The sequence below is a fragment of the Diabrotica virgifera genome, chromosome 2, assembly GCF_917563875.1.
Source record: "Diabrotica virgifera virgifera chromosome 2, PGI_DIABVI_V3a".
In the NCBI taxonomy this organism is placed as follows: Eukaryota; Metazoa; Arthropoda; class Insecta; order Coleoptera; family Chrysomelidae; genus Diabrotica; species Diabrotica virgifera.
In genome coordinates this window covers 44,895,128-44,921,563 of record NC_065444.1, presented here as the reverse complement: position 1 = coordinate 44,921,563, position 26,436 = coordinate 44,895,128, and the positions used below count along the sequence as shown (strand labels likewise).

The 26,436-nt window shown below is 31.6% G+C and overlaps 1 protein-coding gene across 2 annotated transcripts in view; it reads left to right on the top strand.

The window, feature by feature from the left end:
• LOC114339579 (uncharacterized) overlaps positions 1-23,983 on the top strand; it is a 597,550-nt gene extending 573,567 nt beyond the window's left edge. The window contains exon 6 of one of the 2 annotated variants that reach the window (XM_050642560.1): positions 22,273-23,983. In XM_050642560.1, coding sequence (XP_050498517.1) covers positions 22,273-22,421 — 149 coding nt within the window. In that variant the 3' untranslated portion in view covers positions 22,422-23,983. Of the gene's footprint in view, positions 1-22,257 lie in introns of both variants that reach the window. The other variant, XM_050642559.1, reaches the window with a different exon arrangement.
• Positions 23,984-26,436: the final 2,453 nt, after the last annotated feature.

Sequence of the window (26,436 nt, the reverse complement as noted above, 5' to 3'; positions counted from 1 at the left end):
AAAAAATGTGATAAATGCATTATTACACTCACCGGCACAAAATTTCACCATCCAAAATTTTTGATTAAGTTTGACAATTTATAACTTTATTATGTCTGCTCCGATTTTCAAGATTCTTGCACCAGTTTGTAGGTATCATACATGTATTGATATCGTTTGTTATTATTGCGGTAACACAAAAATTTCGCTTGCATGGCATTATAAAGGGGTGAATTGAAGCGTTGTATTTTCTCCTAACTTTAAAAAATTCTGTGGAAAATGGAAGAGCTGATTTTGTTTCATAGTCGTGTCATATTATCCTGGAGGCATCACTAAAGATTTGATTTTTGAATTATCCGAATATCTCTTTTTGTAGATAAAAACACTGATAGACTCATAAAATACAGGTTGGATTGATAAGATTAGAATGGCCCGCATGCAGCCCAGATCTCATCCTATTGAGCATTTATGGGATGAATTAAAAAAGCTATTTTTACAGGAATATTGGGCTATTCCCCAGGCATGGATAACACACCTTTATTCGATGCAACAGATTGCGAGCAGTCGTTGCTGCAAGTGGTGGACATACTCGTTATCGAATTGTTTTGTTTTGTTGTTAATTTTAGTGCGTTTGATATTTCTAATTAGAAAAACCTTCAAATCAGTGTTTTTATTTACAGTTCTTATAATAAAATTGATATTGGGATAATTCAAAAAACAAAAACTTAGTGATACCTCCAGGATAATACAAAAGGAGTATGAAACAAAATCAGCCATCCAATTTTTCCACAGAATTTTTTAAAGTTAGGAAAAAATACAACGCTTTCATTCACCCCCGTATAATGCCATCTAAACAAAAAAAAATATTTCCGAAATAATACCAAATGATAACAATACAGGGTGTAACGAAAATACAGGTCATAAATTTAATCACATATTCTGGGACCAAAAATAGTTTGATTGAACCTAACTTACCTTAGTACAAAAGTGTATATAAAAAAAGTTACAACCCTTTGAAGTTACAAAATGAAAATCGATTTTTTCCAATATATCGAAAACTATTAAAGATTTTTTATTGAAAATGGACATATGGCATTCTTATGACAGTAGCATCTTAAGAAAAAATTATAGTGAAATTTGGACACCCTATAAAAATTTTATGGGGGTTTAGTTCCTTTAAGCCCCCCAAACTTTTGTGTACGTTCCAATTAAATTATTATTGTAGTACCATTACTTAAACAAAATATTTTTAAAACTTTTTTGGCTTTTAGTACTTTTTCGAAAAGTCAGTTTTTATCGAGATATTTTGAATATTTGTCAAATCCACCACATATTTGTATATGGTTAAGTACGATTATGGAGACTTGGTAATAATATGAAAATTTATGTATGATTTACATTTTTAGGTATATTTTGAACCGTATTAAAAAGAAGTCATATCTCGATAAAAGTTGCCTTCTCGAAAAAATACAAAGAGGCAAAAAAGTTTTAAAAACATTTTGTTTAACTAATGGTATCGCAGTAATAGTTTAATTGGAGCGTACACAAACATTTGGGGGGTTTAAAGGAACAAAACCGCCATAAAATTTTTATGTAAACATATTAAAAAAGAAGCCGCAACTCGATAAAAACTGCCTTATCGAAAAAATACTAAGAGCCAAAAAATTTTTAAAAATATTGAATTTAACTAATGATACCACAATAATAATTTAATTGGAACGTACAGAAAAGTTTGGGGGGGTTTAAGGGAACAAAACCCCCATAAAATTTTTATGAGGAGCACAAATTTCACTATAATTTTTCTTTAAGATTCTCCTGCCATAAGAATGCCACATATCCATTTTCAATAAAAAATCTCTAAAGTTTTCGATATATTCGAAAAAATCGATTTTCATTTTGTAACTTCAAAGGGCTATAACTTTTTTTGTGTGCATATTTGTACTAAGGTAAGTTAGGTTCATTCGAACTATTTTTGGTCCCAGAATATGTGGTTTAATTTATGACCTGTATTTTTGTTACACCCTGTATATTATGTACCTACAAATTGATGCAAGAATCTTGAAAATCGGAGTACAAATAAGAAAGTTATAGATTGTTAAACTTAATAAAAAATTTTGGGTGGTGAAATTTTGTGCCGGTGAGTGTATTTAATATATTTTTGTTTTTACCCATTTTACCACATGAAAACTTTGAATACTTCCGGTTTTATATCACTTCCGCTTAAAAAGATGTAACCGGAAATGACACATTGTAATCGCAGAAATAGTACATACATGTGGTATATCAAACATCGGGTATTAAAAAGTCGAGAACGAATATTTAATTTCGGTTTTATAGTCCAGAGAAATAAGGTTTTTCTCGTGACACATCCCCTTCCAGGCCGAAACCAAATTTTTTGAGTAGTATGGACATCTATATTATTAACCTATATGTTTCCTGCAGCCGATTTTGATGATATACATAGTTATAAACAAATGAAGATCGAAAAACGGTAAATTATCGCTTTTTTCGTCTATTACCAAAAAGTTAAGCACTTTAAACAAATTTGAGAGTAAGAAACTCATAAACCGTATAAAAAACTTCAATATGGCATTCGCTGAATATGTCCAACCTTATTGGTTGCTTAGAAAATTGCAAAATAAATCATAAATATTGAGTTTATATAAATATTCGTAACTTAGGTAAAAATTAACTTAGAATCTTCTTATTACGAGGAATGCCGAGACTTCTTGTACTTAAATTATATTTTAAATTTCAAAGCAATTGGTTAAATAGTTTAAAAGTTATTTAATTTATTTTTCCCAAATTCATTTTTTTTGCAACACTATAAGTCAGAAAATTATGAGGTTACAATAATACTTCGGACAGTTTATGAAAGAAGAACATTTATACTATTACCTTAATTAAAAATAAATGACAAAAAATAATTTTAAACAGTGTAAAATTATTTTGCAAAAACATGTCCATTTTTTGCTTACTTATAAACAATTAGAATAACTTTTTAACCGTTACCCGTAGAAAAATTATTTTTTCATATTTAGAAAGACTGAATTTTTATACACATTTAGAAAGAAAACCAACTGTTCTAGGACATTTAGGAACAAAGTTAGCCCCCCATTTTTTTAATTCACATGTTGTTGCAAAATTATTTTGCAATATCTATAATTATTTTTTGTCATTTTTTTTTAAATTAAATTAATACTGTAAATTTTCTTCTTTCATAAACTATCCAAAATATTACTGTAACTTCATCATTTTCTGACTTACAGTGTTGCAAAAAAAATTAATTTTGGATAAACAAATTAAATAACTTTTAAACTATTTGACCAATTGCTTTGGAATTTAGAGTGTAATTTAAGCACCATAAGTCTCAGCATTCCATGTAATAAGAAGGTTCTAAGTTAATTTTTACATAAGTTATGAATATTTATAAAAACTCAAAATTTATGATTTATTTGGCAATTTTCTAAGTAACCAATAAGGATAGACATATTCAGCTAACGCCATATTGAAGTTTTTTATACGGTTTATGAGTTTATTACTCTCAAATTTGTTTAAAATGCCCAATTTTTTAGTAAGAGACGAAAAAAGCGAAAATTTACCGTTTTTTTATCTTCATTTGTTTATAACTATGTATATCATCAAAATCGGCTGCAGGAAACATATAGGTTATTATTATAGATGACCATATTACTCGAAAAATTTGGTTTCAGCCTGGAGGGGGATGTGTCATCAACACGATATTTTTTTTCCTTATTTCTCTGAACTATTTAATGCCATTTCCGGATATATAGTAGGTAATGATCGAAATAAATAAAATTAAATAAAATTGAATAAAATTGAATAAAAAAATAAATTTAAATATAATTAAATAAAATGAAATTAAATTAAATAAAATTAATTAAATCAAAATTAATTAAAATTAATAAAAATTAAAAAATTAATAAAAAAATTTAATCAAAATTACAAAGATTAAGTAAAACTAATAAAATTAAATTAAATTACAATACGAATCAGATCTAATAGAATATAGAATATAATGGAATCTATAAGGCGGCGGTTACATTGGATGCGAGTTCATACGAAACTTTATTCGTACGAATTCTTACTAATTTAAGTCGAACGAGAGATTATTTACATTAGGCGGCGGTTACATTGGATGCTGATTCGTACGAAAAACCGATCGTACAAATTCAAAAGAATACGTACGAAATCATCGGAACAAAACAAATGCTTACAATGTTATATGCACGGTTACATTACTTACAAATATTTCTTACGAATTCCTACGAACTCATAAGATTTTCGGATGCGACCAACATAATTTGTTTTTTCTACGACTATTCGTACGAGAAGTCAATTGTATTTAATAGTTCTGTGTTATTCGGCTGATTATAGTTACAAACAGGGCCCCCGTAACCGGGCGTGCAACGCGTGCGACGCACGCGGGCGCAATCCCGAAAGGGCACCAAACCGAAGGTTTGGTAAATAAGAAATATTTATTTTAATTGAGATCATTTTTTATACCTACAATTTTAATTTTTGTTATGGACAAAAATCAAATAAAGGACAATCAAATATTGTGTTATTACTGTCAAATATTTATGTTTGGTGTTAATAAATAATTACTACTATTATCCTATTTTGTCAGAATATCTGTTTTCCAGTATTAATGTTTTTTAAAGTAAAAATATTATTTAGGGTATGGTACATAGTTCCAAATATTATTCAATAATTATGGACTGTACTCCAGATTCAAGTCGTACAAAGCCAATAAGCCTAATTTTGCGTTATGTTGTATTAAACGATAATTCTAAAAAAAGTTCAAATACAAGAGAGTTCAAATACTCACCTAATATTTGACACTGCAGGGGAAGTGTTATTTAATTTTGTAGTTGAACTTTTACAAAATTTAAATATAAAAGACATGAGCGGTCAAGGGTATGATCACGGTGCCAATATGCGTGTATGATAAGTAGGGAGCGGATTTTATGCTAAATGCATATTGCATGCATATTTCGCATATTTGAGAACTTTACTAAATTTTGCATATTTTTAACCTTCCGCCGGTAACGTGAATTCTTGTAACATAGTTGGTAACATCGGTCTACGACACCGACTTTTTTAATAATGAATATCTTAGGTTGTGATTTTGTGTTAATATTTTGATGTGACTAAATGTTTAATATGACTATATTTAAATAACAATATAGTAAGAAATGATCAATATTTATTTATATTCGGGAAAAAAAAGCACATTAAAAAAAAGTGGCTATAGTACGCCGTTATAAAATGATTGTAGGATGTTAAAATGATGAAGGATGGTTTACCGGGAAATCCGAATTTTATTTACTTTTATTATATTGAGTACAATTTGTATCCCAATTTAGTAGGTACCTATAATTCTGGTGATTTTTAAATCGCCTATTGTTAAGAGAATTTACACCATTAACCATAGTTTTACGATTTTCCAACGGAAATTGAAATATTCATGCTTTAGATCAGATCCCGTCTTTAAACGGCTTTAAAACTTTGGAGAACACAATATGCGAAATTTTTAATGGCAATTTTGAAATTGATTCTGGTGCAGAATTTTCGGCTTTAACAAGTTATTTTAAATACGCCCCAATTACTTCTGTTGATGTTGAAAGGAGTTGTTCAAGTTATAAAAATATTTTATCTGATCAAAGAAAATGTTTCCTCGTAAAAAATTTGGAAAAACACATTGTAGTGAATTATAATCGAAGATATAATAGTGATATTGTTGTTTTATTTTAAATAGGTAACTATTGGTATCAGTTTTTGTAAAAAATGTGAATAAATTGCATATATAAAAAAGAGTGATTTTATTTGAAAGATAATAAATAAGATTGCCGCCCTTTAAAAGTACCACCTAGAATAAAATAGAACAGAAAATTTGTGGTTTCTCGAAATGCACATTTTTTGAATTTTTGTGCATATCTTGCGCATATTTCGTAATTTTTTTACTACATATATATGCGCATATTTCATCAAAATTGATCGCATGTAAATCCGCTCCCTAATGATAAGGGTAGGATAATGCTCGAGTTTCTTTTGTTCCACGCGCTGCACATAGCTTAAATTTAGTAGTGAATGATGCTGCTATCAAATAAAATGGTAAACTTGTTTAATATAGTACAAAGACTTTACGTATTTTTCTCTTCCTCCACAAAAAGATGGGATTTTATAAAACTACATGTTTCTGTGTTAAATCTAAAACCCTTAAGTGATACAAGATGGTCGAGTAGGATAGAAGCTATAAAGCCATTCAAATTTCAATTAATTAAAATTTGTGAGAATCATTATGTAGAAGTTATAAATTAGATAGTATTAGAATAATTGGTCAAGTCCTAAGTTCGTTAAATAGTACATTTGATATGATGTTTGGTTATGATCATGTTTTTAGTGATATTTTTACATTAAGTGACGATGGTATTTTAAAAAAAACTGTCTTTCTCTCCACCAAAACTCTTAATAATCAATATACAGAGAGAGTCTGTAAAGTGGAATAAATTCAATATCTCAAATACTAATTGTTTTTTTGGAAAATGCTCAGACCCGTCGATTAGTATTTCAAATTGTCCTTTTTGACATTCAATAAAAATGTATACAGGGTGTCCCAATTTAGAGATATGACGTCATCGTCGATTTTCTTAAATGGCAACACTGTCATTTTGATAGCTAATTTGATAGGGTTTGTAAAGTTATACATAACTGCAAAATATCAAATTTTTATTCTCTACCATTTACAAGATAATAGAAAATAACAAAGTTATATCTGTAATTTGGAATATATTCAATAATTAAAATATTAACTGTTTTTTTGAAAAATGCTCAGACCCGTCGATTAGTATATCAAATTGTCATTTTTGACATATAATAATAATGTATACAGGGTGTCCCAATTTAGAGATATGACGTCATCGTTGATTTTCTTAAATGGCAACACTATCATTTTGATAGCTATTTTGATAGCGTGTGTAAAGTTATACACATCTGAAAAATTTCAAAATTTTATTATATTACATTGTATACATTATTATTGAATGTCAAAAAGGACAATTTGAAATACTAATCGACGGGTCTGAGCATTTTCCAAAAAAACAATTAGTATTTGAGATATTGAATTTATTCCACTTTACAGACTCTCTCTGTATATATTTCATTAAGAATCCACCTCACTTTAACTGTGTCTTTTGCCTCTGATGGTGAGTGGGATCTGAGAGATCTGAGGGATCATTTTCAAAATTAAAGTTATTAAAAATTATTTGAGTTCTACTATGGTAGAGGAAAGATTATCTAGGATGGCAATATTATGAATAAGATATAGCAAGATAGCTATACAGCAAGAGTTAATCAATAAAATTGACTTTGAAGATAATATAAAAGAATTTGCTGTAGTCAAATATGGAAAAACACCCATTTAATTCAATTTAAATTTCAGGTATCTTTTAATCGCTTTCTAGATTTGAGAGCGTAGGCGCACAATTTCGAACCAATGTTTTTTAAATGTAACCTACTCATGTTTCTTTCGAATCCTGAGAAAACTAATAAATATTTTTGAAAAATTTAAACGCAGAATGAAAGTTTACATTATTACCAAGGGCCAAAAGTCCATTAAAATAAACAAAAAGTTTTTTAAATAAGATATATAACATTAACGTAATAGGCGCAAAATGTCGCCTGTCAAAATGTTCAATGTGTTTTAAATGTATTTATTTTTTTTTCGAATCCTGAGAAAACTGATAAGTAATTATGAAAAATTTAAACGCAGAATGAAAGATTACGTTATTACCGAGGACCTATTACTGAGACATTTAATTTTTAATATCTCATTCAAAAGAAACTTTTTGGTTATTCTAAGGGACTATCGGCCCTCGGTGATCTTTCATTCTTCGTTTAAATTTTTTAAAAATATTTATTATTTTCTCATGATTCGAAAAAAATGAATACATTTAAAACACATTGAAAATTTTGACAGGCGGCATTTTGCGAGTATACCTTAAAAATCAGACTATATTCTCTCTTTTTTTCACCTCTGTAACTTTTTAAAATTAAAACATTATAGCAGTTTTCAGGGACTTTCGACACTCGATAATAGGTAATGCAATCTTTCATTCTGCGTTTACATTATTTTTCAAAAATACTTAAGTATTAGTTGTCTCAGGATTCGAATAAAATGAATGCATTTAAAAAGCATTGGCCCAGAATTTTGCGCCTACGCTCTTATCTAATATATTAATGTTTTATTTGTTTTTTGCCATCATCAGCAAATCACTTACAAGAAAAATAAAATTTCTTCAGTTCTTTTTCTTTAGTTCTTTTAGTCTAGAGTTCTTGCAATTTCTGTTGTTTTATTACGGGTAAAAAATATAGATTTATTTCATAAGTGGATATAGTAGATTTAAGAGCGCTAAAATATATGACGCACGCGGGCGCCGCTCAGCCTTGCGGGGGCCCTGGTTACAAAACAGATGTTAAAAAATTAATAATACCATTGTTTATATAGGGAGATAGTTGGTCAGCCCAATAGGAAAATTTGTTTGATTCAAATTGAGACAGTCACCAGATGTCCCCACAATTTCTGTCAGGGTCGCAACGTCAAAATGCATAGACACCAAGTTGGATACGATCCTATTCATAACACCCCAACTCGCATACATATTAAGAAAAATAAATATATATGGAAGAATATATTTAGAAATTGAATTAATGATGTCATGCTATTATATATAATGTATAGTAGCACGACATCATTAATTCAATTTCTAAATATATTCTTCCATATATATTTATTTTTCATATTAAGAAAAATAAATATATATGGAAGAATTTATTTAGAAATTGAATTAATGATGTCATGCTATTATATATAATGTATAGTAGCATGACATCATTAATTCAATTTCTAAATATATTCTTCCATATATATTTATTTTTCTTAATATATATGCGAGTTGGGGTGTTATGAATAGGATTGTATCCAACTTGGTGTCTATGCATTTTGACGTTGCGACCCTGACAGAAATTGTGGGGACATCAAATCTGGTGACTGTCTTAATTTGAATCAAACAAATCCTATTGGGCTGACCAACTATCCCTATATAAACAATGATAATACTAGTCCAAGAGAGGCAATCTTTGTGGGACCAAAAAAGTAAACAATACAACAATAGAGATTTGAATAAAAAATCATCAACCCAAACTCTGGAGTTTTCTAATAAAAGCAATTTTAATAATAACGGAGTTTCAAACAAGTAATACTTCGTAGCGTCATTCACTGTTAGTAACCACAAATCACAATGTGAAAACTCTGGTATATCTACTGAATTTTTTCGTCTGAGGTCACATCTAATGTAACCAATCTGTCTTACGAATTAAATTAGTACGAATTCGTATGAATAAAATGTCGTACGAACTCGCATCCAATGTAATCGTCACCTTAGATGTGACCTCAGACGAAAAAACGCAGTAGATGTTCAGAGATTTTACATTGTGGTTTATGGTTATTATGGAATGACTGTATATGGGTGTAGCTTCTGGCTGTATGGCAGACTGCCAAAGCCATTAAGAAAACAATAAATGACGCTGCGAAGTATTACTTTTTTGAAGCACCGTTATTATTAAAGTAGCTTTTATTTTTTATTCAAATCTCGGTTGTTGTTTTGTTTACTTTTTTGGTCCCGTAAGGATTGCCTTTCTTGGACTAGTTTTATTAATTTTTCAACATCAATTTTGTAACTATATTTAGCCGAACACCACAAAACTATTAAATACAATTCACTTCTCGTACGAATAGTCGCAGAAAAAACAAATTATGTTGGTCGCATCAGCAAATCGTATGAATTCGTAGGAATTCGTAAGAAATATTTGTAAGTAATGTAACCGTGTATATAAAATTTTACGCATTTGTTTCGTTCTGATGATTTCGTAAGTATTCTTATGCATTCGTAATATCGGTTTTTTACATCCAATATATCGCACGAACTCGCATCCAATGTAACCGCCGCCTAAGAAGTATTCACTTCTGTCGGCACTCCGCATGTGCCTCGCTCTTTTTTTATTAAAACATAATGAGAAATAACAAAACTGTTAAATTCAAAATATTTTATTTGCCGTTTTGACCATCAGGTTAGTACCAGTAGGTATATAAGTTTTGTTAAAAAAGCAGTGTTTTGTTAAATATTTTATCATTATTCTTTGTATATCATTATGTTACGACCTTTTCTCGTGACATTGGTAGTGGTGGATCCAGAAATTTTTTTTGGGGGGTCATGGATTTTGTGGGTAATTTAATTACTTTTCTCCAATGCAAGGTCACTTATTAGTCTTACCACCCCTAGGATAAGTAGGTTTTCAATTTTGGATGGGCCTAAATTTTTTTTTGGGCAGATTTCGGTTTTTCTTTTTTAGGATTATTGAATTTATTTTGGTCTGGGGGGGGGGGGGTCATGACAACCGTGTCACGCCTTGGATCTGCCGACAGACGGATACGTTTTCCACTTTCTTCTACTCTCTCACCAAGTTACGCGATAATGATGAGACGTTACATTTTAATACACTCTTTATGGACAAAGGTTACCAATTTATCCAACAAAATATCAAAAATCTTCAAGAATTTGCAATTTAATATCAAGCAACCTATTTTCCTCGAGAAACTTTCTTAAATTACCTTGTATACACAATATAAATCTACGATTCTCAAACCGCGAGTCGAAACTTCAACTATTATACAAATATAAATGCACGAAACTGCAAGGAAATCGAACATTTCACAATCATTAACGGCACAAGTTCGGTAAGTGAAATATAAAGTTAAAGTTAAGCAGTTAGAAACTTTCAACCTACTATGCTTACAAAGTTCAAAGAAGATAAATTACTTAACATATTAGGATGCTCTATAGTCTTGGAATATCGTAAATAAGTATGAACCCTAAATATAACGTTCATAAATTACAAATAACAAGAAACAAAGAAAACTTGAATATCTTGGCCATATACAGAGTGGCAAAAAAGTCTGGAAACGGCCAATTGTCTCGTAAATTGCTAGTCATAATTGTACAAAATTTGAGGTACTTTTATTTTGGGATAAGGAGATTCCATAATTGATATTTGCAATGTTGCCAGATTTGCCGTTTCTCTTATATTATTAGTAACTTTGGTTTTTCAAATTCATCACCCTGTATATTCAGTCATTATTGGAATCTCATATTCAATACGAGTTCAACCATATGTAACACTTATGATTTTATGTAATCTGGAAGGTCTTAAATACATAAAACAGTGCAAAATATGAAGATTTTAATAAATTTAAGTATTTCAATGTAAAATGCTGTAATTTTGACATTTGTTCACCATTTACATTTAACTAAAACTATCAGTAGTTGTGTTTTGAAAAGTTCTGCAAGATAAATTGCTTCCCTAAAATGGCTCTTAACGAAAAAGAACGAATTACTATTCTAATGATGAGAGGGTACGGTGACAGAAAAAGATCTTATTGTGAAGTAGCCAAATTGTTCAATGATACTTTCCCAAACCTTTCTCCTATTCATAAGGCGACGGTACAAAAAAACTGTAAAGCGATTTGAGGAATCTGGAGAAGTAAAAGATAGATACCGATCAGGTAGACCGAAAAGAGTTATGAATGACAACAAAACTTTAGATATAATGCAAATTTTTATTAAAGATCCACATACATCCTCACGCAGGGTTGCACAACTACATAATGTTGGTCGTTCTTCAGTCTTACGTGTATTACGTAAGAATAAATTTAGACCATACAAAATTAACTTATTGCAAGAATTAAGTGAATATGATTTCGATCGTAGATTACAGTTTACTGAGGTCATGATGGATAAAATTGAAAATGATGAAAATTTCGTTAACAGAATGTTTTTCCGATGAAGCAACCTTTACACTGTGTGGAAGTGTAAATCGACACAATTTAAGGTACTGGAGTGACCTAAATCCACACTGGATGCGTGAAAACTATACTCAAAGATCACAAAAATTAAATGTATGGTCAGGTATAGTACTTCGGTACTCAGTTAATTGGGCCATTTTTAATCGAAGGAGATTTAACGTCAGATAGTTACGAAATGTTACTTAGAAATGAAATTGTATCTACACTGAGAAACTTGTTTGGGGCCCATTTTAATCAGATATGGTTTCAGCAAGATGGAGCTCCAGCTCATTTTTGTGTAAATGTTTGGCGTTATTTAGATGAGATATTTCCCGGACGATGGATTGGTAGACGAGATTGAATTGAATGGCCTCCACGTTCACCTGATTTCAGTCGTAAAGATTATTTTTATTGGGGATACTTGAAAAATTCAGTTTACAAAACTACACCAGCAAGTCTTGCAGAGCTAAGGCAACGAATTATCGATGAATCCCGAATAATTTCTAGACAATCATGGAGAAATGTGGTAGACGCATTCTACCATCGATTAGGGTACTGTCAACATACAAATGGAGCACATTTTGAACAGTTGAGTATATTTTCTCGTCGCTGACTTATGTTACTAGGCGCGTTTACTTGCAGAAAACAACTTAACTTTTTAAAAGAAAAGACCATTTCAACCTCTGCCATTACGCCGAGCTAAATGCAAAACAAAAATATTTTTACCATGCATGAGAAAAAATCGCAGAGGCCACGTACAGACGATCCAGACAAAGAAAAATTTCGCCTCAAAACCTACAAATATACTTTACGAATAAAATGTAGCCATATTTCTGTTTGCCTTAAGTGATTTCTGGTGATTTCCAATGAAACGGACAATTTCATAACAGTTATCGCTTATAAAAAAGCATCACCTGAGAAAACAATGACTGACTCTGCCCAAGGAAAGAATATTCCACCAAACAAGTGGTCTGAAGAAAAATTAGAAGCAAGTAAGCATATTTTGAGTTTCCCGAGTTACGAAAGCCACTACTCACGCTCCTAAACAAATAAAAAGTGTCTACGGTCACATCTGACCCTACAAGCAATATATTCCCTTAAGGAATATACCAAAACCCAGTTGCAGACTTCGAGAAAAGGTATTTTTCAGGTGGGTTAACCTTCGGATGACCAAGGGGGGAAATTTTGACCCCAGCGTATGTTTTTGTTTAATAAATTCAAAAGTATTTTCAATTTTTAACTCATGATTTTTTAGATATCCTCATATTTTGAAATAAAAAAAAATTCCCTATATTTTACAGATAAAAAAAATATTCCGAAGTTGATGTTTAGTAAAATACCGTCTATTATGTGGAATTCCAAGTAGTTTTACACTGCGTGGTATCAAAATCTACTTTTTAGGTGTAGTGCCTGTTATGTACGAATCATGACATTCCTGTCTGCTACAGTTAGTCATTATTATTATTTCCTGGCGTATATTATTATAGTTTCTTAGTATTTTGTGTACATATAAGATACTGCTAGCGATTTTTATGATGATATTATAGAAGATGAAATAGTATCAGAAAACAAGGATGTGTTGTTAGATGCAGATTTAAATACTGAAAACATCAATTCCAGGTCATTTTTGACCGGAGATCATTTTTTACCCCCGTTGGTCATCCGTGTAACAAAAAAGGTTGGTCATCGGAAGGTTAAAGAAGGTGGAGCATTTCTGGGTCAAGTATATCAAGCTAAAAGGAGACTATGTTCAGAAATAAATCGCCACTTTTCCAAAATTTTCGTTTTTCTTTTGAAGGCTAAGTACTTATCGGACCTCCTTAGTATGTCTTTGTAGCTTGTAGTGTATGTTGTATTTACGATTAATCGAAGATATTTGAATCAATTGACTTACTTACAGGTGGATATTTGTTAATTTGGATTCTCTTTTGAACATTTTAAGCGTTTTTAGCAACCAATATATAATTGTTTTTTTCCTCATTTACACACAGTTGTAAACAGATCTTTGAACATATTATAACATAACAGATATTTCATAAGCTGCTCGAGTCATCTGAAGCTGAAATAAAGTCGTGCAGCCTTTTACGTAACATCCTGATCAAAAGTTAACCGTCGAGTTGATACAAATTTTATTTAAAAAATCGATTTCGCGCGCGTAACGTCAAAATCGTCGGTCGCTTTAAGCGTTATTTCAGAAAGAACGGTTTGTTCTACATAAAAGTGCAAATAACCATTTTTGTTCAACATTAGCTATACTTAAATCTCAGCTATACTAATATCGTGCATTAAGAGAAAATTATATTTAACAAAATATAGGTATCATTTGGCAACCCCTAAAATTCTTTTCTAGATCTAAGTACCATCCTGTTCAATATATTTAACGAACTTTTTCATTGCTTATTTAACGCTCCCTGGTGCCACATCAGAAGGTTAATATAAGTAAATGTTTGGATGTTTTGCACATTATTTTATTCGTTATATCACCCAAGAGCAAGTTCACAGCTTTTGCTTATAAATGTTCCGCCAGCGAATTGCTTAACATGTTTTATATGTTTTATTCAAATGTTACAATGCCTTAGTCTTTACATAAACGGTTTATTGGCTACATGATATATCAGCCGTATTATTGTTATTGTTAAACATTGTTTATATTGCCATTTATAATAGTCTAAGATCCGAGTATACAGTTGAGTCCGCGAGTCTTTACCCGTGCGTCATCATTTAAAGCATACGAAATAAGTCGGAAATTTACTAAACGCAACGGCAAGTGGATATTATTCCGATCACGGGTTATAGTATAAAATTTGACGTTATCAAATAAAAAGAATGTCAAATTTAAGTTTTGCTTTAAAATTTTGGTGCATAATTACAGCTACCTTATAAATTATTTTATTATCATTGATTATTAAATAAATAAACAATTTATAAAAGAATTCAATAACATATTTTCTTTTTGTTATTTTATTCACTTTGGCGGAACCTTAAACACAAGCATTCAACTGTGTCAACAATGAGATTAGCTTTGTACTTTGTCAAAATTTATCGTAAAATAACATAAACTTATTACAAAATTTCTAATTCCAATATAAAATTAGTTGTGAAAACAACTGTTTGTATACTATAAAAAACTTCAAAATGCAAAAATTCGACAAAATAACAGCAAAAAATTCAACAAACTGACAGCCACAAAAGTAAACAAACCAAAACGTCAGAAATTGTACTTAAAATATGTGAAGACATCCCCAATCGTCTTTCATTGTACCTATCTCTTTTCAATGCACTAAGTCTAAATCGTTCATAAAAATAACATGTGTTTTTACTTAATAACAGACGGCAGCTGGTTTGTCATTAATCTCATGCGTGGAAGAGAATGATGCTAAATAAAAAGTATGTGTTTTATCTCGTCAGGTATTAATGACGCACGGGTAAAGACTCGCGGACTCAACTGTATAGTCCGTCCGCTATAACTTTTCCCATGCGGTACGCTTCATTTTCAATCAAATTAAATCAAAACATAAATTGAATTTTGTATACTGTATACTATATACTACACACATCGGCGTACGTTTCACTTTCTGTTTTGACTTAATTTGATTGAAAATGAATCGTACCGCATGGGACAAGTTATAGCGGACGGACTGTAGGTCCACCTGTACCCATTTGCTTGCCGGATGAAACATTTATTTTATTAAATTTTATACATAGACAAATATTTCTAGCATGGGTTGCCTATCAAAATCGTGTCATAGCTATCATTAAGGGGGCTATCCATTTTTTTAAACTATGGTAGAATTATTTTATTTTTAAATTTAATAGGCATATTCAGTACAAATTCATAGATTACTCAAGAAAAAATTCAAGGAAAAATACATATTGAAAAATAAGCAGATGGTGGCAAATTTTTAGAAGACGCTTCAAAATATAATGAATTTTGCAGTGGACATCAGAACTCATCATTGGATCATGGTAAACAAAAAATTCGAACAGATTTTATTAGCTTATGAGTTTCTTGAGGTAACGTTGACGAGTTTTTGAGTTTTATCTAATTTTTACTTTTTGATATTACTCAGAAGTCAAAACAACGATTTTTTTTGCAAAAAAGGGTGAAAATAGGTTAAACAAAAAGTAAACATATAACAAAAAATATCTTAACAGCGTTACCTCAAGGGATGTCTAATAAAAATATATACAAAATTCCAGGTGGGTCGGTCAAGTAGTTTTTGGGTTACAATGTCTACAGGCTTTGAAAAAAGCAGTTTTGAGGAAAACGCGTTTAAAGTATTATCAACTTTTATTTTCAATTTCTTTTTTGTCTTTTAAATCGTAAAAGGATGCAGACCGGAATATCTTTTTGAATCGCGGAGTAATTTACAAAAGAAAATGAGAACAGCTGTTGACCGTTGTTCACTACGTTCAAGCGTGCTGCCGCGAACCTGCTGAAAATCAAGTCAAAGGTAGGGCTATTAAACACTATCGCCCTACCTCCCTACCTTCGACTCGCTTTGCAGCAAGTTCGTGCCAGAGCGCTTGACCGCAGTGAGAAACGGTCAACAGCTGTTCTTATTTTCTTTTGTAAATTAATCCGCGATTTAAAAACATATTCCGGTGTGCATCACTTTACCATTTGACAGACAAAAAAGAAATTGAAAATAGAAGTTAACAATACTTTAAACGCGTTTTTCTCAAAACTGTTTTTTCAGGCTGTAGACATTGTAACTCAAAAACTACTTGACCAACTCACCTGAAATTTTGTATATATTTTGTTGAGACATTCCTTGAGGTAACGTTGTGGATATATTTTTTCTTTTATGCTTATTTTTTGTTTAACCATAATAAATCTGTCGATTTTCACCCTTTTTTGGAAAAAAATTCTTTGTTTATAATTCTGAGTGATAACAAAAATTCAAAATTATATAAAACTAAAAGACTCGACAGCGTTACCTCGAAAATCTCATAAGCTAATAAAATCTTTTTGAATTTTTTGTTTACCGTGATCCAATGATGAGTTCTGATATCCACCGCAAAATTCATTATATTTTGAAGTGTCTTTTAAAAAGGACATCGCACACATCTTATGGAAAATATAATGTCACTCAAATTCAATAAAATTTATACGAATAGATTCGTTTTAAATTAACGGTCAAATCTTATCATTGCGCCAACTCCATATTTTCAATAATAAGAGCAGAAATTGATATAAATAAATCTGAAATCAAATGGATACGTACATAAGTTAGAGAGAGAAAAAATATTTTATAATACCCAAATTGTCGGTACTCCATAAATCAGCGGATTAGTTTCACTAATCCGCTTAGGCCCAGCGGGGTTTAAGCTCTTTTGAATAGCACCCAGAGCAATAGTGATTGTAACTGACAGTTTTACTGACTCCAAAAATGTGATTTCGATAAACTTTAATTGCAATTTGCGCCGTAATTAATCATAATTAAGAGTTGGCGCAATGATAAGATTTGACCGTTAATTTAAAACGAATCTATTCGTATAAATTTTATTGAATTTGAGTGACATTATATTTTCCATAAGATGTGTGCGATGTCCTTTGCCACCGTTGGCTTATTTTTCAGTATTTTTGCATGAAAATGCCTATTTAATTTAAAAATAAAATATTTCTACAATACTTTAAAAAAATGTGTCTGGAATATTGATTTCAACCCCTTCGGCCCCCCTTAAGGATACCGATGCGATGCTAGAAATATTTGTCTATGCATGAAATTTAATAAAAAAAATGTTTCATTCGGCAAGCAGATGGGTACAGGTCGACCTATATTCGGATCCCGTACTATTACAGGAGGTAGATCGATAAGACGATTTCATCTGTATATTTATTGCATTCTACTTTTTTTGGGAGATGGAAGGAACTAGATGTTCAATTAGAGAAGGAAATTTGACTAACTACACCAAAAGAAATGCTTGTAGTGTAGGAATCAAGGAAAATATTAACCCCAAGAATGCTCCTGGCTATGATTAAAACACGCGTGAGCCACTGAAATATCTTCCCCGAAGAGCTATCGTACAACCAACAAACCTAATCAATGGTTCATTCAGATTAAATTACGAAACAATGATATGGAAAATTGCTGAAGTCATTATGATTCCTGAACTAGAACAACCAGTCCATAAAGCTTCGTCATACAGACCGACATTTCTTCCCCTGTGATATCCATGCTTTTGGGAAACTTCTCCTCAAGAGAATTAAACTAATAATAATTATTATTAAAGTAAAAAATCCAACATTCAACACACATTCCAACACATCAATTCAGATTAAGAAATCAGCACTCAAAAATCGACCAGGTGAATAGAATCACAAATATTATCGAAACATCGCTAGAAGGAAAGAAAGTGTTCAACTGTCTTCATTGCTGCACAGGCTTTCAATAAATCCTGTCATAAAGGTCTAATACAAAAATTAAAATGTTTTTTGTGCAAATAGTACTCACAACCTTTACGTAAGTGGACGGCATTTGAAAATTAAGCAGGAAAACCGTTTTTTAGACTTAAAAGAAATTAAAGCAGGCGTTCTACAAGACAGAGTGTTGGATCCAATCTCAATACACACCAACATCTCTACTGGAAAATAACACAGTTGCCACCTTTGCTGATAATATGACTATTACACCAGTAGGGACCACCAGTGAAGAGGCTACCAACAAGGTCCAAATAACAGTTAACTAAATCATAAATGGACAAAAAAATGCTTAACGAGCCCAATAGCCCAAGTAGCATGTGACATAAATGTGTCAATAAACATAAAAAATATAAAATATATAATACATAAATGTGTCAATAAATTAAAAAAGCCTAATAAACCAAAATTGGTATTTTTTAAAATTTTACAAACAATACACGAAATAAATATGAGGTCTGATAGACTAAGAAAGAAAGAAATATTTTCTGCCCAGTTGGGATTCGAACTTACAACCCTTGGATCCAAAGGTAGACTTATTTGCAATCATAAATCGTACTTATTTATAATTACAAACTTTTTGGAGTAAAAAAATTGTTAACAGCGTTTGTTTAACTAATATTGGATTGATGCGTTCGTTTACGGATGCAGATTACGAGCATACTATGGTTTGTTTTTAAACCAGGAGGAGTGATTCAAATTTACCGCGCTGTAATGCTTGTTTGTAATTGGTCCAACCGCAGGCAAGTTTACTCCACTGTTATAAAATTTTGACACTAATGACATTTATCAAATTTTGACACTTGGCATTTCATAGGTTAATTAAGTTATATCCGTGATTTTTTGTGTTTTCTGCGTTATTCCTTTAATTTTTAGATTTTTAGTCTGCTTTTATATAAAAGGCAGTTGTTTTTAGAACTCTTTAGCGACGTAGTTATTAATATAATATAATATTTATGGATTACCGTTGAGGGCCGACATGATTAACCAAAAAAGAAGATGTATTTGGTGATTTTTCTAGTGACTTTCTTAGGTGTGAATCTCTTTTTAATTTACTCCTCTTGGTTAAAAAATAAACCATAGTGCACGTATACTTCAGTCAGTGAGGGTATTTGGCTCCGAATTCCATCGTACTGCATGGATTTTAATGAAATTTTAGGAATAGCCTCTACTTATCTCTCGACTTATACAAAGTCTTCCCTATGCCGATGTGCGCTTCTATCTTGGGGGTGCTTGCCACCCCGTTTCGGCGTGGAAAATTTGATGATCAAAATAATAGTCTAAGAACTGGGAGCGGATTATGTGCGTGATAAGTAATATGGAAAAACTATACAGGGATATGTTGAATTAGTTGTGTACATGACTTTCTCCAACGGGCGGAAACGAGAGTGGGGGACGAGGGTAGTTATACGGGGTCAAAGTCGCGGTTTTTATTATTTTTTTTACGCTCATGATCGAGATAGTGCACCAACATTTGGGAGTAAGTAGGTCATGACGTAACTACGTAAAGTCTCCAGGGCGGAACGCTGCGTGGCCGATAAAGGGGTGGGGGTAGGGATGAATATAAAAATTATAAGGGGTTTTTGTAATGTTCCTGATCGAGAAACGAAAAACTCTCTAAAAAAGTGGATTTTTTCGTCGAAAAACTGTTACTTTCAACCGCGAATAACTCGAAAAATATTAGTTTTACGAAGAAAATGCAAAAAACATTTTTTTCTTAGAATTACGTTTTACATCGATTTACGTGGTTAAAATTTAATAAAAAATTCAAACCCCCCGAGATGAGGTGGCAATCACCCCCAAGGTTTTAGCGTACAGCGGCGTGATATAGAAAATGATCCTTGGACTATTCCCTACCTTCTGTGAACGTTTAAAGTAAATCCATGCTGGACGAAAAAATTGCGAGCCAAAATGCTTCATTTCCTCGACTATAATAATTGTTTTTTGCTAATTTGCCAGCTGACTTATGCTCACCCCTGTACTAATAGTCCTATCGCCAGGGGGGGTACAATGGCCTCCTTTATTCAGATGGACTTACCCAAGTTTTTTTTATGTATTTTGACCCGTAAAACACGAATTTTTTGCGTAACAGTTGATCCAGATGTCGATAAGATTGTTATAAACAAAGAACTTGAGGAATTACATAAAAACAATTTTTCGCAAAACAAAACATTTTTTCGTATTTTTTTGGTCATTCTAAGCAAAAAATGTTCTTACAAGTTTTTTCGTAGGATGCATAGTTTTCGAGATAAACGCGGGTAAACTTTCAAAATATCGAAAAATTGCAATTTTTGAACATGAATAACTTTTAATTAAAAAATAAAATATCAATTCTGCTTACCGCATTTGAAACTTCAAGTCAAATTCTATGGGTATTGATTATTTACATTGCTAAAAATTAATTTTTTTATTGTTAAACAAAGCTATAAACACATAGTACTTGAGTGATGTTTTCAATGCATTTCTCATTTAAAATCGAAAGAGTAGGCGCGCGTACAAACAGGCAATTTCATTAAAACGCATGCATTTAGCACGGGAAACACTATTTGTTTATAGCTTTTTTTGACAATAAAAATATTAATTTTTAGCAACGCAAATAATCAAAACTCATAGAATTTGACTTCAACTTTCAAATGAGGTAAGCAGAATAGCTATTTTATTTTTTAATCAAAAGTTATTCGGGTTCAAAAATTGCAATTTTTCGACATTTTGAAAGTTCAACCCCGTTTACCTTGAAAACTATGCATCCTACGAAAAAACTTCTAAGAACATTTTTTGCTTAGAATAACCCAAAAAATACAAAAAAATGTTTTGTTTTGCGAAAAATCGCTGTTATGTACTTCCTCAACTTCTTTGTTTATAACAATCTTATCGACATCCGGATCAACTGTTACCCAAAAAATTCGTGTTCTATGAGTCAAAATACATAAATATACTTGGGTAAGCCCATCTAAATAAAGGAGGCCGTTGTACCCCCGCTGGCGACAGTACTATAAACCAATATAAAGTTTTACAACACTATCTAACTGCATAATTAACACCATCATAGTGATTTAAATCGTTGATTCGTTGATTGATAATCCGAATGGATATTCAATCAACGTTTAAATAGAAAAAGTAACGAAAATAATCAAATAACAATCCGTTTAGATATCCAGATAGGTATACTTTGTGATGAAAATGAAAACAGATATTCTATTTTAAATTATATATGTAATATGTTTAAATCATATGTAAAAGACTAATGCATTCTTATTTTATTACGTATTATAACAAATACCGTAAAAAAAGTGTGAGCGACCAAATTAAATGTACCTACCTATTGCATGTCCATTCAACTAAAATCTATTGACTTTTGAAAAAACAATACATAAAAACAGATTTATCGTTAATAATGTTTGTGTTAAAAAATGTCAAAGCCTGTGTTTCTGTAAAATTCGACGTTAGCTCCTATATGCTACCAGATAACATGCTCTGAGTAGTTAAGTTACCAGATAGTTTAATTAATAAAAAAAAGCGTCAATATTATTTTAAACTACCCATATATAATGTATTACAGTACAAAACCTTTTATTAAAGAAACGAGGACATCGAGGAGAGTTCAAAAGTGTAAAAATATACAGGGTTTTTCATTAAAAAAGGAGAAGTTCGTTCCACCATATAAATATGGGTGGCCCTGTATATTAGAAAATATGTTTAAAGTACGGTACTATTACAATATTATTACGAAATGTGAATTAATAATTTTACATCCTCGCACTAATGCAGCACCCTGTATATAACGTATTACATATTTTAGGTAATATTGAAATTCTTGTATAGTGTCAAAATTTGGTAACATGACATACTTCTTTTACGGTACTATTTGTAGTTAGAACCCTCTCCCTTACTGTTTGCACACCAAAAGTTACCAGTAATATCCCTACCACAGGGCGTTTGTTTCTAGGGTCACGTCGAGGATCCAGAGGAAGCAGTAACGTCTCCGCTGCATCCACCAAGTCCAACAAGAGCCCGCCACAGGCCGGCAACATGAATTCGGCCACGACGCCCATGTTGGAAAGCGTTACAGTCGAAATACAGGAACCCAAAGCTTAACAGCGAGGCTTCGCGAATTATTTTAAGTTAATTTTAAGTGTGCCAACCTCCAGCCGACAAAATCACCTGATTTTGTTCGTTGTCACCCGAAATCGGTCGGTATTCTGTTGGATAATTTCCGGATGCTTCGAACCGAGAACAGATTGATTTTGTTGAGGGTGGTTGTTGGATAGTGTAGAGTACTTTTTCAGATTCTATATATTACTTCGGTAGTAACAAGTGATGTTAGGGACCAGAAAGGTAACTAATTTGCCCAGTCATCACATTCTTTTAAAAATCAAAATTATTCTCTGTACAATACCTGTAAAAATTCTCTCTCATTCTTCATTCGAAGTTCACAATAATATAACCGTACAAATATACTGTAGTTGGAGTTCTTTATTAGTGTAATCGAGAAGCACAATTTAAATTAGTAGCACCAGAGCTTAGACGTAAGAAGTAAAAAAAAAGATTTAATTCCGCTTCACTTAATTTTACCAAGAAAAATTAAGTTTGGTGGTAACAAAAATACTGGGAATATTTTGTGATACTACCAAATAAAAAGCTGTGATTGTATGTCGGTAGCTTGTAGAAACGTTTAGAACCTGTTAGTGATCATCTAACGGAACGCGCCTTATGGAATACACTGAAGATAGTTGTATATACGAAACGTTGTAGTCCGCTTCGGAATCTGTTACTAAAATTTAAAAAGCAAGTAGAAAATAAACTGTTTAATAATTTTTATTCTTAATTATTTACAAAATTAAGTTTAAAAATTAGTCAAAGTAAAAATCCTTCATGGCGCATCATTTCACCTAGCTACTTCACAATGCGGCTCGAAGGATTGATTTAAATTAGTTAATATTAAATAATCATTTTTAAAACAAGTTTGTATTTGTCCTGCAATGTTTTCATTAAGCTAATAGAGGTAATGTGTGTGTGTGTGTTACTTAGAAATATTTTAAGATTACTTTTCTACTAACTTTTTCACAGCATCAGTAATAGATTTCTTACCCTCAGCTACAACGTACTCAAATATAACTATCTTCAAACTATTACATGATACGTATTCAGTAAGATGCTCAATAGCTGGTTCTAACTTAGAAACTGGCGTGGACAGAAAGTGCTGGGAAAACTTTGTGCCCAAATCAGTTCGAATAAAAAAAATTGCAGGCTGGTATGGACTCGATCAAAGAATGTATACCCTTCTGCCAAATATCATCGAAACAATTAACTTGTACGATAATAAAGCAAAGCTACGTTCATGAGCATACAAAGAACAGTGGACTATCACGTTTTTAGTTGTTGAATGGCTCTCTTCCTCGTTAACTCTAAAATTTCTTTATTAAAATGTAGAACTTAAGCATTTAGATGTTTCAAACACAGAATAATAATAATAATAATACTGTCAGATTAAAAACACGAGCTTAGCTCTGCTTACCGGTATTACGAGTTAACTATGTCGTGTGTTTGATATTGCAAAGAAAATTTATACTATAGCTTATATCTTTATACTCTTGTACTGTATACCTATGTTTCACCTACTTGCCAATACTTTTAATAAAATGCTAACAAGTTAATAATTCGTTTTATTTTTTACCTGTAACTATATACTGAACCCTTCCAAAACTAAATCGGTAGCCTTTACAAATAAGAGGAAGATTACTGTACTGAGTGAGCTGAAATTATTTGGAGAGGTACTGGAAAGAACCAATGAGGTCAAGTATCTAGGGGTAACCTTGGATACCAAACTCACTTCGAATACTAATATTAACAATATAACCAATAGAGCTAAGCGACTGGTCTGGAACTGCAGATGAGTTGTAGGTAAAACCTGGGGATTGAGACAAAAGGTAATACACATCAGTGATACGACCGATAGTTACTTGTGGTTCAGGACTTTGATGGAGGAAGACGGATTTGCAATTTTGTGTGACCTCTCTCACCACTCCACAAAGACAAGACAAGCGCTTCTAAATATAACAGGAGCCTTGAATATTACAGGAACGGCTTCATTAGTGGCTATCACAGGTCTCCCTCCGCTGGAATTACTTTATTTTTTGTTAGCCTTTATGACTGTCTTCAGACTCTAAGCAAACAATACTTGGAGGCCGAATTATATATTCAATAGCCACACAAACACTACTGGGACTATACTTGAGGAATCCATCTTTATGATGAACTCAAATTTTTTGATGACACTAGAACTATTCTTCATTGAGAAGATTAACACAATTATATCATTTAGGGCAACCGCACACCGAAGAAACATGAAACGTAAAACATGAAGCATAAAACGTGAAACACGTTTCATGAAAATAAAACAATGCTAAGCAAATAGAAGTCCGCATACCAATGAAACGAGTGTGATTCATGCGTGTGAAACATTTTTATCTTCGGATGGCGCACACCAAAGAAACATGAAACGTGAAACACGTTTCATGGAAATAAAACACTGCTAAATAAATAGACGTCCACATAATGAAACGAGTGTGATTCATGCCAATGAAACATTTTTATGTTCTTGAAACGTGTTTCATGAATTAGGACGTGTTGTATTTTTCGATATCAGTTTCATTGTTTTGAATACTAATTAATTACGTGCGTAAAAATTTAATATTGTATTGGATTCTGCGGTGGAGCAGAACGAAGAGTTGTACAATTATAACCTGGAGTGGTACTCGAATAGACAATAACAAGAAAATATCGTTTTTTTAAACCAGGACCCACAATAAAACAATGTAAATGTTTGAATACTCATTCTATAAAATGATTGAAATTTAGCCAGATGATTATTTAATTCGTTTGCAACCAAATATTATGTACTATGGTTATGATTTTTGGACAGTAATAAAAGAGTTGCCACAACAGCAACGACCTCGTTATCATCACTTTCCATTATTTACTAAGTATACAAATTTTATTTTTGTTTCTTTGATTAGTACCTATATTAGTGTAGGAAACAGAGGTTAAACTTCGCAAACTCAACACAAGTCCGGTTTTATTTTTTTTCTGGTATATCAAGGGCTGCTTATTAAGAGACTAACTTGTTTTAAAAGATTTGACCCGGAACACCCATTTTCATTCCTTTAAAGGGGGTAGGGAAAAATCCTACTCCATCAGTAGGGTTTTTTATAAATACATATATATTATGGTTATTGATTGCAACATCCCTGCGGAAACTACCCCTATCCCAGAAAATAAGTTTGACGAGCATGCTTTTACGATTTTCTCATTACCTATATATTATTTTGAAACAACGCTTATACAGAATAAAAGACCACTATTTGGTCTACAAATAAGGTCCTATGCATTTTTTTCGTATACGCTGTGAGCTCGTACGTAGAGGGGATATTTACAAATTCGCGAACGCCAGTAGTGACAAGTTTGTAAACGTTTACCGGAAATTTGACATAAATGTCAAAGTGATTAATTTAAAATTAAAATTAAAAACATTAATTATAAACAATATTAGTTGGTCAAAGCTGTGGTATATATTTTTACCTTAAATATATTTACGTTTTAAATACTGAATTTAAGTTTTTTTAATGTTCCGTAATATCTAATTATAAATAATCTATTATAATCTTAGCGCCATCTACACGATTATTGTCAAAGTATCCGAAGTAAGAAATTGATATTTTATCAATAGAACGTCAAAATGATTAGAAAAATCTTAAAAAAATCGATTACAATTTAATTACTTTTTTGCGTTGTAAATATTAAGCGATAACAATTAAACAATAAGTTTAAAAATTACCAGTAAAAGTTGAACTAGTAACCGCTAGGAGCGACACCAGCGAAGCTCAGAGCGTATAAGCAACCGTTACGGCACAGTGGCGCCGCAAACCTCACAAATGCTTTGGCGGGCTCGTTTTTGTTTTTTTTTTCGTCACCTATTCATTTTATTAATAAAATACTTATGACAAATAAAAGAACACACTGTCTGCTACATATTATGACCTATACATATTTTACTTTCTTTTCACCTTAAAGCTACAGTGGTGGCCCAGAGTCAATTTTTGCATATTTTCTT